This window comes from Lemur catta, chromosome 5, assembly GCF_020740605.2.
Source record: "Lemur catta isolate mLemCat1 chromosome 5, mLemCat1.pri, whole genome shotgun sequence".
Lineage (NCBI taxonomy): Eukaryota > Metazoa > Chordata > Mammalia > Primates > Lemuridae > Lemur > Lemur catta.
In genome coordinates, this window is record NC_059132.1 from 49,188,724 (window position 1) to 49,204,844 (window position 16,121).

The 16,121-nt window shown below is 40.8% G+C and overlaps 1 protein-coding gene across 1 annotated transcript in view; it reads right to left on the minus strand.

Annotated features, from left to right (window-relative positions):
- The window catches only part of LOC123638769 (putative ankyrin repeat domain-containing protein 19), a 79,843-nt gene that overhangs the window by 43,413 nt on the left and 20,309 nt on the right, over window positions 1–16,121 (minus strand). The window contains exons 7-11 of the mRNA XM_045552600.1: window positions 15,915–15,948; window positions 13,023–13,098; window positions 8,885–8,945; window positions 8,604–8,797; window positions 5,478–5,517 (exon numbers count right to left, since the gene is read on the minus strand). Coding sequence (XP_045408556.1) covers window positions 5,478–5,517; window positions 8,604–8,797; window positions 8,885–8,945; window positions 13,023–13,098; window positions 15,915–15,948 — 405 coding nt within the window. The remainder of the gene's footprint in view (window positions 1–5,477; window positions 5,518–8,603; window positions 8,798–8,884; window positions 8,946–13,022; window positions 13,099–15,914; window positions 15,949–16,121) is intronic.

Below are 16,121 nucleotides of genomic sequence, written 5' to 3' on the forward strand. Positions count from 1 at the left end.
TAGAGATGAATGACTGTACAGGCGAGGTTGAACAACTGTGAATACGAAAGTTCACAAAGCATCCCGGGAACAATATACAGCGTGCCCTTAGCGGGAGATATTTTTAAAATTAAAAAATCATCGCCCAGAGATGATTTTGTATACTCCTTTGGAAACCATGCCTTCAGCATGTTTCTGTGATAAAAGGTAGTTTATGTGAGCAAGCAATCGACAATTCTTTTTATGTTCATGTGGCATGTGTACATACAGGTGGATATTAGGTACGGACATTATTGCCACAAGACAAATCAGAGTAACTCCAGAAAGAAATAATCGCTGCATTTATTTCTCTAAGAGGGTTGTGGCTCAAAATTGCTTTTCTGATTTCATCGAAACAGACTGAGAACCTCCTGTATATAACCTCACATTTCAATTTTCGTTAACAAAGATATCCAATCAAAGGCTTATTTATTTCTCTCTCCTTATTCTCCAAAAGATCTAAAACAGCCACCAAGATTATATCAAACAATAAGATAAATTACTTAGGTAACTGATGGAATGACTGAACACTAAGTTGGACACGTTTACCAAGAAACAAAAGAGTCAAAACTACTTTGCATCATGTAGGACACGGATTTTACTAGATTCAAGACAAGACATCACTTTACTAAATTGAAAAGAAGTGAGGATTAAATTTTCTTTGCTTCCCACATGGATTCTAACTGATGCTCACTAGGTGTACACATATGAGGACTAACATGTGATAATTTGAAACATTCATTTTAATAGAACCATACAGGGTAACTGGGATATCCATCACCTTAAATGATTCTCTTTTCTATATGCTAGCAACATCCAAATTATCCTCTTCTAGCAATTTTAAAATGCCCAGCTGATTAATGTTCATGACAATCATCTCAAACTTTCTTTCAGTCCTTCATTAACATCAGGGATATGTCATTCTGAAGAGTCTTTTGCACTGACTGCCTCTCGTTTCTTAATTTGCATTTATTTTTATTTTTATTCATTTTTTTTTTATTTCAGCTCATCATGGGGGTACATAAGTTCAGGTTATATACATTGTCCATGTCCCGCCCATCCCCCTGAGTCAGAGCCTCAAGCGTGTCCATTCTCCAGACAGTGTGCCTGGCACTCACCATGCAGTCATACCTCCATCCCCTCCCACCCCACCTCCCGGAGTCTTAATTTGCTTTGAAAAGCATTTCCCTCTAGCACTCTGGGAGGCCCGGGCTGGTGGATCCTCTGAGCTCAGGAGTTCCAGACCAGCCTGAGCAAGAGCAAGACCCCCTCTCTACTAAAAATAGAGAGAAATGAGCAGGACAACTAAAAATATATAGAAAAAAATTAGCCAGGCATATTGGCGCATGCCCGTAGTCCCAGCCACTTGAGAGGCTGAGGCAGGAGGATTGCTTGAGTCCAGGAGTTTGAGGTTGCTGTGAGCTAGGCCGATGCCACGGCACTCTAGCCCGCTGTCTCAAAAAAAATAATAAAAATAAAAATAAAAAATAAAAGCATTTTCTTCATATTTTTTAATGTGGAGAGATCCTGCTCTCATTTAACTCCACTATTTCTGAGGTGTTTTTATACTAATCTGTCATATTGACGCTCTTACTCAATCATTACGTTTATCTTGCCCTTCGCACATGAATTCTTCTCCTTCATTCATTCCTCCATCCACATATTTGTGGAGCAGCACTTTTGGGTTGCTTTCTAATTCTTTGCTCACACAGTGGCAGCCCTAAGAATTGTTTTCTCCCACCAAAGTTTATAAATCTCAATCTTGTACATCTCTCTCTCTTGTCATTACACTGGTTTCTATGATGACCTTGAGGCCATCCATTTCTTTCTAGGATCCTTGTCAGCATGATGAGGGTCAGGGGGTGGTATGTGAACAAAGCGTGGGGAAAAGAAGGGGTTTTTGTTGTTGTGGGTCCTTAAACTAACTTACCTCTGTGTGACCTTCCTCAGTTGAAGACATCAAGAAAGGTTGCAGACCAGGGCCATGTGTTTCCACGAAACGAGCATGAAAGCCCTGGACTTTGACTGACGTCGGAAGGCTTTCAACCACATCTCGATGATGAGAAATACCGTCCTGTAACATGGTTTCCTTTTCTGTTCCCACACCATTATATTTGCCTTTTACTACTGCAAAAATAAAGAGTATATGAAAATATGTGTCGTTAGTTAACAAGGAATAACACAATATAGGCAGTCTTGAAATAGCTTACCACTTTTCGTGAGTTGCTGAGAAGTGGCCATTGGCTTCGTCAATCCCGGTTGTGCAACATTCTAGAACAAAAAACAGAAGCCTTAATAAAAATGAGTATCAACACGGGTAACTCAAGTGTAATGTTCACCATTACCAGACGAATCAACACAACGTGCACAGATTGTGGAGTAACTTGAATGTAGACCCAACACTCAATTCTGTCATTATTTAACATATATCTTTATGTGGGGAGAGCGTTATGGGAGCTAATACAGATGTCCTCAAAATATTATCTCCCTCATCCCTACTTCATTACTATACAAACACTATGATTCATATTTAGAGTATTTTCTTAACCAGAATAAACTAGGACAAAAATTTTCCGACATAGTTGAGAGCATTTCTGAAACAACTAACATTAAGGAACTTACAGTCATCACGTGTTATATTTTTACATCCATCCACGTGATTTATATTTGTATGAATTATCTCTTGCCCATGAATATGTGGGAGTTTAGTTTTTACTAGTACCTTACCTAAAAGGATGGAGATTCAAAGTAGTATAAGACACTTCTATCTTGTTTGACAAAAAGCTACAGAGAAATGATTGTGCCCACTCAGGTCTTTGCAAGAAAGAGAGAAATAAACAGGAATAAAACTCATATGGCACTGATGGATGAAAGAAAGGCACACATAGCTACTACAAAGAAACCTGTAACTAAATACGGAGGCAGAGAGGGAATGAAGAGACAGACACTGAAGAAACGTCTCCTGCAAGGAAAATTTAGGGGGGTGTAAAACCATTTCAAAAGCTGCGGGCACATGGATGAACACACAAACAAAAACAAGAAACATTTCCACTCAATTATGAACGTAAATCAAGAAAGAAAAGAAAAGACATTCAGCACAATAAGATCTATAACAGAGACTTCTGTTCATAGCACATCCACAATAATACTGACTAACATTTACGTGACAGTTACTTTTTGTCTCCACTTTTGTACACTTTAATTTATTGCTATAAAATGAGGCATTCAAGTAGTGAAACATGGTCACATACCACTATCTGAAAGCTGTAAACTTATAAATACAAAAAGAGAAAAATAGAAACAGAAACATTCCATCAGTTTCCCCTAGGAGGAAAGAAAAAAAAATGGGTAATCAGAACTCTAAACAGTAATGTGCGGCTTGTAATGATATCATGTCTTAAAGATACCTTCAGAAACCCTCACTAGAAAGAGCACAGAGGGGAACACGGGCAGAATGGGTGACTACAGATATCGGGCACCGGATCCTACGAGGAAGAACAGAAAGTCTCAGATGGTAAGGCACACCCCAGGTGTAATTCTAAGGACACAGTGCCAGAACCAACCACAGATCCCACGGGAAGAAGACGCAGGGCAGAACAGGAAGGAGCAACGGGTTGTGGCAGAGAGAGACCCCGGAGGACCTGGGAGCCCCACGGAAAGGGTAGGTGAGGAGGTTTGTTTTTCCTCCCCTCACACCTCTGGCAGTCTGCAGGCCCCCAAACTGTCAGACAGCCCCTCTGTCCTCAGGAGCCCAAGCGCTGCTGCCCTCAGGGAACTGGGAGCTTCTTGAGCACAGAGCACAAGGCCGCTGGCACCCTGGAGGTCGTTCTGCCTCCCCACAGACCACAGCCTACGTGGTGGGCACCATACTGCTTTCACACCCATTGCGTGCCTCTGTGCTGCCCAGGGAGCTTCAGCCCTTCAGTTTCTCATTTCACTGGAACCGACACAAATGTGCTACACAACCCACTCAGACTGCAGCAGCCAGAGGGCACCAGTGAATCTCGGGGACCTGAGCGGTATCACAGCTGGCACATTCTGGGCAGGCTGCCTACATGTGAGAGGACAGCACCGAATCCCAGAAGGGCTCCTTGAGACACAGATGTCAAGAATGACAGGTCTCATTCTTTTAGACTTTTCTCATCTTGCTCCTCCCTCCCTCTTCTGTCCACCGCTGCTGGTACAGCCCTGGCAGTTCCTGCAAATTTCATGCCTAGTGTAATCCGTGACATAACCAGGATGCTAACATGTCACCTGACTTCTCCTCCGTCCAGGTACCACTGTGCAGCAGCTGCTTCTATCTAAGAGGTCAGGCCCTTCCAAGCTCTTTCCACAGCTGTTCCCTTACTATACGTCGTCAGTAGTTCCTACCTACCCTTGTAAAAGCACAGCAGCCACAAATATATTTAGCGCATTTTGTTTTTGATAAGAAATTCTACTCATCAAAATATCACTAAATAGTATTGTTGTCATTATACTCTCACGTATTTACTATTCCCCACACTTTTCCATCTCCTGTTTCCTCAACATCTTGACTTGACTATCCAACATTTTAAAATCTTCAGGTTTCAGGCACTATCTTTTTTAATTCCAGCTTCCAAAACATTCTACTCCAAACTCTTTGTCTTTGAATGTCATTAGACCTTTCACACGTTCCCATGTACCATGCAATTTTACATTTGGCCACGGCTTGACCCGGAAGAATTCTTTAGCTTGTAGGTAAACATACTTCAAAGCCCAAATTGATTCTTTCGCACTTCTAAGCCTTATTTTTTACCCTACGGTATGATGGCCTCTTAAAAAAATTCAGCAAACTAGAGGAATTATACTGTACAGCTGTAATGTACTTAGCACACCATTATTTTCTGACCTATAAGCTGAAACTTGTAAGAGGATCAGCCCTTATATGCAAATGGAGAGGTCAGACTGTGACATCACACCACCCCTTCTTGGATTTTAACATCACTCAGGGCTTAGATTTTAACAGCATAACAACAACAACAAAACACAGTACCTCAGAATCCGAATCCGCAGGTGACAACGCTTCCTCTTCCTTTGGTCCAGATGTTAACAAGGACCTCTTAGCTATAAAATGTCATTCACAGAGTCATTTATGAGAACATGTCTGACTTTATATTTCAAATACCTATACAAGTCTACTGCCATTCTTTTTTATTTAGATGAAATAAAATTAATAGCAAAAAATTTTTTCAGAATCGATGCAGATTAAAAGAACAAAAGGTAGGCCGTATGAAGGAAAACAGGAAAAGAAAAATAATTACAGGAAACGGTTGTTACATTTGAAGCCACATATGTTAACTGGTGTCTTTACGACAGTATTTACGCATGGAGAAATCTCAGAGATATTCACTGATTTACCGCTTGTGCTATTTTCATGTGTTACAGTAAAAGTGACATTACATTTTGCTCTCGTGGAGCATTTTCAATAATACTCATACCATTTTCCTCTCTTAAACCTGCTGGCTTTGTTGTCTCCTCCTGTGGAAAAAAAAAAAAAAAAAAAGAAATGCACTTCAGAACGCATTGTATTTATTCTCTCACTCACCCACTCACTCAGTCAGATAACACACAGTCACTGTGTCTGCCAAATCATGGGCAATATTCTGGGACAAAGCGGAACATATAAATAGAAGGCAGATTCTGCCTGATAATTCAAGCGGGACTTGAGATGTGTGGAAAGAAATAGGAATACAAATGGGTAAGTCACTAAGTCACCAGTTCGACAAATGGACTGAACAAAGTCTAGTGAGGGCACAAAGGAGAGAACAGTCCGTTCTACCTAGGAAACTCCAGAAACGCTACAAAGAGAGGAATGGATTTTGAAAGACACACAAAATACAGACCGAAGGTGTGAAGAATTTCTTGACATGTGGGATCAGCACAAGGATAAGGAAGCAACCAGGGAAATAGGGGAAGCAAAATAATGTGGTTAAACTGGAAAACAGCTATAGGAAGCGGGATGGAGAGGGAAAACGGGAGAATCAGTCTGAACCACACCAGTCACGTGCCATCCTAGGACATCAGCTGTCCCCTTCATGGAATGAGGATCCCCTCAATGAGGAGATGACTTACATCTTCACAAATAAATTTTAGAAAGGTCATCCAGGCAGCAATGGAAAGCTAAATGAACTTACCAAGCGGGGGTGGGGTGGCGGGAATCCAGAAAACAGTCTTCCAACATCATAAGGCAGAGAGTGAGTAAGCATAATAAGATAGGAAAAATGGTGAGCAGGGAGAAGATACAGAACTTGGTGAATGACAGAATTGGCGACTGGGGGGAGGACTGGAGAGCTGGATTGTTCCTGCTTGAATCTTTCACTGCTATTTATTAGGGGTTATTTACTAGGGTGAAGAAGCCAGATGTCGGAGTATATTATGGAGAACCAGGAAGAGTCTGACAAGGGTCCAGGAGAGCTTCATTTGGCAATGTATTGAATTTGAGGCACCTAGTGGATGTGATGCACAAGAGAAATCTGGGTAAACACATTGGGTGTAGGATTCGGTTAGCTTACTTGGGAAAATTTTACAGAGTTCAGAAGGTAAATATTTGAAAAATGTACTAAAGTGGTAGAATTTAATAATGCAAACCTTGAAAGAACTTGGAAATTCTGGAAATGAAAATGAGAGTAGGGAAATATAATATGGGATGCAATGTTTTCAAATACATTACCCAGAATCTGTCAAGGATATAAAATATACTTTCATTTATATATGCAAATATTTACTTCCAGAAAATTGCCGGGATATGCATGTTTAAATGAAATGAAATGGTTGAATTCTAAAGCACTGATTCAAAATGCCAATTCAATAGGATTCTTATGTAAAAATTAATCTTAAAAGTTGTAATCTGTAGAAGACCTCCTTCTCCATTTGTGTGATTACAGAATTAGGAGGCATGTTTAAATACTACTATAATTTTAGAAGGAAATGTAAATCCCCATGTTGGATGTGACATGGTTTTTCTTCTGCCCCGGTAAAGGACATAGTAATAGCTCTAATTTCCTCTTTATGCCACATAGGATATTAGTTAAAAATCAGAGAGAGCATCTAGCATGAAGAAAATGAAGCCATGATTATTCAAGTTGAAGATCAAAAATCCGAAAACATCTATGATTGTGAAGGAAGACCCAATATTCCTAGGAAGACAGAAGAAACAGGCTCAAATGTCAGGTGTAAACGATTCCTGAGTTTAAGAGATGAATTCATCTCTGGGCCAGGTCAAAAATCTATAAATACTAAAGTTCATAAAGCTTCCTGTGAATAATATAAAGGGTCCCCTTTTGGGGAGATATTTTTCAAAGAAAAAAACCATCGTCTAGAGATGATTTTGTATTCTCCATTGGAAATCATTCCTTCATTGTTTCTATAAGTAGTTTATGTGAGAGAAGAGTCACCAATTATGTTTAAGTTCATGGCATGTGTATATACAGGTGCCCTTTACATACAGATAGTATTAGCATAAGATCAATGAGAATAACTGCAGAAATAAATAATTGCTGCATTTATTTCTCTAAGAGGCCTGTGGCTCAAAATTTCTTTTCTCTTAGCATCAATAAAAATTCAGAACCTCCCTTATATAATCTGAGATTATAATTTTAATTAATCAAAAGATCAAATAAAAGGTTTATTTATTTCTTTCTCCTTATTCTCTAAAAGATCTAAAACAGTCACCAGGATTGTATCAAACAGTAAGATATATTACTTAGGCAAGTTATGGATAGAGAAAACACTAAGTTAGCAACCTTAAGGAAGGAACAAGAGTCTAAACTAAATAATTCATTAAAAAATCTGACAAGCCCCAAGATAGACATCTCTTGGCATTATCTACGACATAGGTTTTACTAGATTCAGATTAAGACATCACTTTACTAAATTTAACAGAAATGAAGAATAAATTCTTTTATTTCTAAGTCATTTTTAATTGCTGCATACTTGGTGCACATATATGGGGCCTACATGTGATAATTTGACCCTTCATATTAGTAGAATCATACAGGGTAATTGGGATATCCATCACCTTAATCATTTTCAAATTGTCTTTCATTTCTTCACTGAAATCAGGTACATGTCATTCTGAAGAATCTGAGCATCTTTTGTGCTGATTGTCTTTTCTCAATTTGCATTTAAAAGAATTTCCATTGGATTTTACATATGGAGAGTTCCTGCTCTCATTAAACTCCACTATTGCTGTGGTGTTTTTATAATAATCTCTCACTTTGACTCTCTTATTCAACCCTTCTATTTATCTTGCCCTTCTCACATGAATTCCTCCCCCTCATCCCTTTCTCATCTACATGTCTCTTTGAGCAGTCCTTTTGGGTTGCTTTCTAATTCTCTGCTCACACAATGGCAACTCAAAGAATTCTTTACTCCCAACCAAACTTTAGAAATCTCAATCCTATACATCTCTCTCTCGTGTGATTACACTGCTTTCTAGTATGATCTTGAGGACATACATTTCTACGATCCTTGTCAGCATGATGGAGATGCGGGGTGGTATGTGAAAAAAGCATGGGGAAAAGAAGGGGTTTTTGTTGTTGCTGTTGTTGCTTACATTAACTTACCTCTGTACTACCTGGCTTAGTTGAAGACTTGAAGGAAGCTTTCAGACCAGGGCCAGGTGGTTGCAGGAACGGATCATGAAAGCCCTGCACATCGACTGATGCTGTGGGAAGGCTTGGAACCACAGGTGGATCATTAAAAATACTGTCTTCAAACATTGTTCCATCTTCTGTTCTCACAGTAAATTTGGCTTGTACTACCATAAAAATAAAGAGTATATGAAAATATTTTTAATTAAATAACAAGAGATAACACAAAAATAGAAAATCTTCAAATAGCTTACCAGTTTTCATGTGTCGCCCATAAGCAGTCATTTGCTTTATTACCCCTGGTGGCAGAACATTCTAGAAAAAAAAAACAACAGCTTTAAGAATAACGAGTATCAAAGTGGGTAAATTAAGAATAATATTCACCATTACCATACGATCTAACACAAAGGGCACAGATTTTGGAGTCACTCGGATGTAGACACAACCCTCGATTCTCTGATTTGTTCACCTACATCTTCTCATGGGGAGAGGATTATGAGAGCTCATACAGATATCCTCAAAATATCACTCCGCTTACCCCTAGTTCATTACTGTACAAACACTATGACATGCATTAGATTATTTTCATAACAAGAATAACCTAGGACAAAAATTTTCCCAGATAGTTTAGAGCATTTTTGAAAGAAGTAACATTAAGGAACTTACATTAATCACGTGTTATATTTTGACATATGTTCGCATGATTTATCTTTGTATTATCTTTGTATGAGTTATCTCTTGCCCAGCAATATATGGGACTTTAGCTTTTAGTAGTACCTTATGTAAAAGGGTTGACACTGCAAATGGTATAAGTCACTTCTATCATGTTCCTTAAAAAGCTAAAGGTAAATGATTGTACCCACTCAGGGCTTTGCAAGAAAGAGGGAAGTAAACAGGAATAAACCATGTCAGGTAAAGACGGATGAAGGAAAGGCACACATAGCTACTACATAGAAAGCTGTAACTAAATATGGAGACAGAGAAGGAATGAAGGGACAGACACTGAAGAAACATCTTTTGCAAGGAAAATGTACGTGGATGTAAAACCATTTCAAAAGGCGGGGGAGCATGGAGAAACACACAAACAAAAAAAAGAGACATTCCCACTCAGTTATGAACATAAATCAAGGAGGAAAAAGGAAAACATTCAGAACAATAAAATATATAACAGACTTCTGTTCATAGCATATCCATAATAGTAATGCCTAATATTTATTTCAGAGTTACTTTTTTTCTCTACTCTGTAGACTTTGATTTTATTGCTATGAGACATTCAAGTAGTTAAACTTGGTCATCTACCACTACCTAAAAGCAAACTTTATTACTACAAAGAGAAACATATGGAAACAGATATGTTTCATTAATCTACTTGGAGGAAAAAAATGTGCAATCAGAATTCTAAAGATAAGGCATGAAAGACACTGGCTAGGGGGAGGGAGCGGTGCCCTTGCTCACCCAGTGCCCCAGCTGCTGCAGGTGGGGGGGGAGAATGGTCTGCCCCGCCCCAATGTCCCCAAGGTCCACGCTCCACAATCTTGTGACTGAGGAAGCACTCAGTGTTCACACAGGTACTGTGCGGCTTGTAATGAAAGATATCTCTAAAAGCCCCCAGTAGGAAAAGCATAGAGGGGATACAGGCAGAAGGGCTGACTAGACACACTGGGAACCAGATCTTGTGAGAAAGAACAGAAAGTTTCAGATGACAAGGCACAGCCCAGGTGCCATTCTGAGGAAACAGTGCCAGAAGCCACCACAGATCCCACAGGAAAAAGTCTCAGGGCAGAAGAAGAAGGGGCAAGATTACAGCAGAGAGAGACCCCCGAGGAACTGGGAGCCCCACGGAAAGGGTAGGCGGGGAGGTTTGTTTTTCCTCCCCTCGCACCTCTGGCAGTCTGCAGGCTCTGAATCTCTCAGACAGCTCCCCTCTGTTCTTGAGAACACAGCACCAGGCTGCCAGCACTGTGGAGGATGCTCTTCCTCACCATACACCCGAGCACATGCAGTGAGTGCCATACCGCTTTCATGAAAATCGTGCCTCTTTGTCCTGTCTAGGGGGATTCAGCCCTTCAGTGTCTTATTTTTCTTTTCCGTTGTCCCCCCACAAATATTCTGCATCACACACTCACACAGCAACAGCCAGTTGGCCAGTGAATCCTGGGTGAACTGTGTCATCCCAAATCTGGGACATTCCAGGCAGGCTGCCTAAGGGTCAGAGTACAGCATAGCATGCCAGAAGGGCTCCTCGAGACATACGGGACCAGAGGGCCAGGTCTCCTCCTTTTAGACTCTTCTCTTCCTCCTTCTCCTCCTACCCTCTCCTACCTACCGCTGCTGACACAGCCATGGCCATTCCTGCTCAGGGTTGGCATGGGCACCCCAAGGGATGACTATGCTATGGCAATCAGGAGCAACTTCCTCGCCTTTGTCCCCGTTCCCTCCATACCATGGATGCCACAGATAGTGCACCTCACACCTCTCCCCCTATGAAACTGCAATGATCCAAGGGGTACTCTGACCGTGAGGGCCCTGCCCACAGGACCTCCTAGTCCTGCCTTGGCTGGCTTCTCCAGCACAATGGGTGTTACTCTAAAGCACAAGGACATTAATCCTCCCTGAGTACTCCATGGGCAACTCAGGACAAAAACGCCTCTCCCTGTCACAGTTTGGGGATTCAACTCATCAGATGGAAGGCCAGCTCTGCAGGCCTTTCCCATTCCGCCAGGATTCAATCACATCATTCGGGGCCATGGGGATGTGTGAATTGACCTTCAGAAGGGAGGGAGGCCACCTGGGCAGAAATAAAAGCAGAGTTCACTGTGGGTCTGAGCCACAGTGAACTTGCCAACTTGCCGAGTACCCCTCCCCTCACAAGATGGGCATGTTTTCTGTCAGGGCCAGGGTCCTGGGAAGGGAAGCTAGAAGCTTATAGCCTGCAGACGCATTACTGGTAAACTTATTTGCCTTGGACTGCTGCCAGGGACCAGATGCCAGAGGAGAGCTGCGGGACAAGGGAAGTGGCAGGACAGTGAAACCCACTCCCATCTGCTGGACTGGGAATTCCTGACTTCTCCTCCCACAGGAGCAGACTTGTTGGCATGGTGGGAACACCCAGCCCCTAACTGGTGGCTATCTCCAGCGGTCTGAGACATGACCCGTGTCCCCTGCTGAGACAGCATTTGTATCCACCTTTGTGGAGCCTCAACATGGCTCTCCGAAACCATCCCCACCCAGTCTCACTTGCCTCTCCCTGACAGCTCTGGTGCAGCACAAGAAGGGGTCCCCTGGGGGATCGAGAACCCCCCATTGCCTGGGACAACGTGCTTCTCATGATTGACTGAGGCTAAAAACAGGTGCCAAAAACCCCACTACAGTGGACTCTCTCCTGCAAGCAACATGTACTGGCAGGGCGATCAACATGTACGGGTCAGCACAGCACTGACACATTGCATGGTACAGAATTTGGCAGACTTTTACCCACAGGCACCACCTACTGACTTCAAGATTAAACTAAATGTACCAGTATAATTCATGCTGTTGCATCTACAGGGTGGGGAAAGAGACAATGTAACAACAAACCTCCATCTCCCCATCTCAACAAGAGGCAAGGTTTGAGAAAGAGAATTCAAATTTCTAAATGTCCACAAATTCTTTTTTTTCTCAGTAGGGATACAGTCTCACCATGATGCCCAGATCATCTTGAACTCCTGGGCTCAAGCAATCCTGTCACCAAAGCCTCCCAAGTGGCTAGGACAATAGGCTCACGTCACCATGCCTAGCTAAAGTTCCACTACTTCTAATATTATTTAAGTCTAAATAGAGCACTAAGGGTATAAATAGAGAAAAAGATCTCTCCTAAAAACTATATGATACCAAAATAACATGTGTCTAAGAGAAAAAAGAGGAACTATATGCTATGTGCTATACAGTTTTGGAAATAAAAGGCACCAGGGAGATTCCATGATCACCGTAATAAGCAACTGGATGCATTAAAGATTAATTCAGACATAAGTATTATAAGAGTCATGTCAGTATGATCTAAAAGTAACAGTAAGAACATGTATGCAAATTAACCTGGACCAAATTTCATATTTCCTCTACCATGGGAAAGCTTTACCTAATACAATTTCCCTGTCACTCTGTATTTCCTGGATCATTCTTTTTTTATTCAGACCCACCCCCTGAAAACTATTTATCAATCCTCTCTTATTTACCAAAGTAAAAATTTAAAGAAAAAATTCAAGGGGTCCTATTATCAAATGGTGTTCTCTGAACAACTTTCTATTACCAAGATGAAACCATGATAGGTGGACCACTGCTAAATATTATGAGTTAACACTATAGAAAATTAGATATACACAGTGAAAAAATTAGTTTCTTGAGAGACTATTTTACCTTGGTATCAACATCGAGGTGTTCAGAAAATGAGTCAGTATCTGGTTTTCCATAAATATCCGGTTTGATGGAAATCCTTTACAGCAAAAATAAACAACAGAAATAAGCCAGGTCATTTCCTTAAAAGAAAAACATTGGCCAGTTCTTACCTGGGCACCCACTCCCAAATAAAACACAAGAATCAGGCGAAAGGTCACCTACCACTATACTAAATGCCGTTTCTTCATAGAGTTAGTATTTAGTCTCTGATTTAAGAAAAATTTTACTTACCTGTTTTTCTCTCCGCCTCTTCCAAACTTGGAAATATTCAATGAAAACTTACTTCTAGTTCCATAATGATTAGTGACAGCTAATACACTGACAGAGCCTGAGAATAATTTCTCTTAACTAATAGCCTATCCAGTTAATGGCTGACATAACTCGTGTTATCTGAACTGGAACAAACCTGATAACCTGAAACAAGGTAGAAAGATACCACCCCTTCTCCGTTATCTACCTCTGGTTCTAAGACTAATCTGTATCACTCAAGATTGGCAGTCTTGGACTCTCACCATGGAAATCCTTTCTGAAGGCCCCATTGCTTCCCTCTACCCACAAACAGCACAAGGAGTGCCCCAAAACATTTGAAATGCCTGGAAGTTAAATGCACAAAAGTCAAAGAACAAATGCATACACACTGATAATCGATAAAGGGGGAAAAAAAAAAACACCAGTAAATGCATATGTTGTTATTAGAAATACTCTTCCCAGAAACAATAAAAACTTAAAAATTATAAAATCCAATAGTTTCCCCGATATAGGTCCCATCTTATTCAGGTCCACATAAACTAGCAAGCCCTTAAAAACCTTCACAGGCACTCAGATACCCAAGCAGAGAGACTCCTGGAAAAACAGAATCCTGGAAGTTGTACTTCTATTTCCCATAGTATTATCTAAACATCTTCCTTCTTATGGGCTCCCACTTCCAGGTCCCTCCCTCTTCTGCAGGGCTCCATGGCAGTCTCCAACCTCTAAATATTCAGCCTAAGAAAGCACAGATTCCTGAAAGGATGGGCCCAAGTGACCAAGAGCAGGAGATCTCTATTTCCCTGCTCCTAGAAAACAAGTGAAAGGGACGCTCAGTCACACTCTCCTAGCAGAGACATGCTACAAACTACCCAACTGAAGCTCCATGAGTGATCTCCCAGCCATTCCCACCCCTGCCTTCCCTACATGTACATGGGAAGGACATCAGTGAATTGGGAAAAGAGGTGGCGGAGACACCGGACCTGGGACACACATCTGTCTTTCAGGAACCTCCAGACCCTAGGAATCCAGGGGCTCTAAGCCAGTCCTCTGTAACTTGAGGTGGAAGCAGATGATACCACATTCTGATCTGCTCTACAGATTCTTCCAAAATTCTTCAAACATCTTTCAATAGCAACCTCCAAATCTGTCAGTTCCTCCAATTAAACAAAAAAAAACAGCAAGCTCTTCAGGACTCCCTCTGAGTCCTCTATTTTAAGATACTCTTCTAGATAACTCCCGACACCCTGTGTCCTTCATTCCTATGATTCATCTTTATCAAACTTCTCAGATACTCCAATATTCTGATTTCTTTTCTAAAACACTTATTCCTATACAACCCAGTGTTGTTTCTCTTCAAACTTGGTGTTCCCCTGCTAATTCCATTCATATCCACTAACACTGAGTTCATCAGCTAATTCCATTCTTATGCTTTTCCGTTGGCCTCACTAGACCCACACCCACTGTCTATTATTAAAACACTCACCTACAGGATGATAAACAAGGAAGAGTACTGGGCTTTCAATTAAGAAACCTGAGTTCACATCTCATTTCTAACACTCACTATCTCCAAATGAGTCACTTTAATCTCTTTGACTTTCAGGTTCTCCACCTGAGCAATTACTAGGGCAGGATGTTAAGCACAGGTGGAATTCCTAGAGAATACTTTGCTTGGTCTCTAAGATTGCTTAAAATCCTGAAATTCTGTGTGCTTTGGATTTCCTCTATAGGAAAATGTGGAAGACTTAGCTGGCAGAATGGAAAGAAAAAAAACACAACAAAAGAAATACCAAAAAAGGCAGAGAAGAAAGAAAACAGAATCAAGACAAGATTAGAGAAAAGTCACAGAAGAAGAAAACAGATGCTAGGAAAAAAGAAAAATCTTCATGAACTAGGCATGTGCAGTAGCTGAGGATAGTCTTACTGTCTACTTACTGGGAAGTCAGTAAGTAGAAAGATCAATCAGAAAAATCCTCTAAATAGATGCTAACTGTAATTAACAAAACATGGCATACATGTAGATATCCTTCACTTACAGGAAATTAACTCCTTCTAGGACTTGCTTGGTCTTGCTCATGTTAAACCTATGGTCCTGTGGCCACGGCAAAGTGAGATCTGCCCTCAAACTTTTGATGGTGAAAACAATGACCACTGCAATTGTTGAACATATCAGGACAAGCTGTTGACTAACCAGGCTTCTAAGGAACACTTTTGAGGAGAGTAAACGTATAACTAAATCTGACTTTCTGCATCGATCTCAGTTGGACCTGTACCTGGATCCCAGTGCTGCACAGTTCTCTATCATATGCTCAGGGGAAGAAGTAGGGATTTGGGAGCCAGGCAGGTTTATTGTCAAATCATGGGTCAGCTACTTGTTCAGTATGGGATCATGGGACAATTAGTCAACTTCAGAACCACAGTAGCCTAATTCCTAAACAGGAATAGCACAAGTACTTTGCAAGTATTTGTGGAGATTATACGAGATGATCAATGTTAAGTACACGATATGGCATCTAGCTCATAGTAGAACACTCATCAAATATTAGTTTCTTTGCTTTGTATTCCCTTAGTGAACACATAATTTTTTAAAAATATGTAAAATCCTACCTGAACATGGGGTCTTCAGTAATCTCATCCACTACTAAAGAAAAAAGTAAAATATATTTTAAATCAACCATATAAAATTATGGAATATTAAAAGCCTACGATAGCATCCTGGCCTATAATCCCAAGGTAATTAGGAGGCTGAGGTGAGCGTATTGCTTGAGGCTGACACTTTAACCCTGCAGTGCGCTATGATCACATAAAATCATT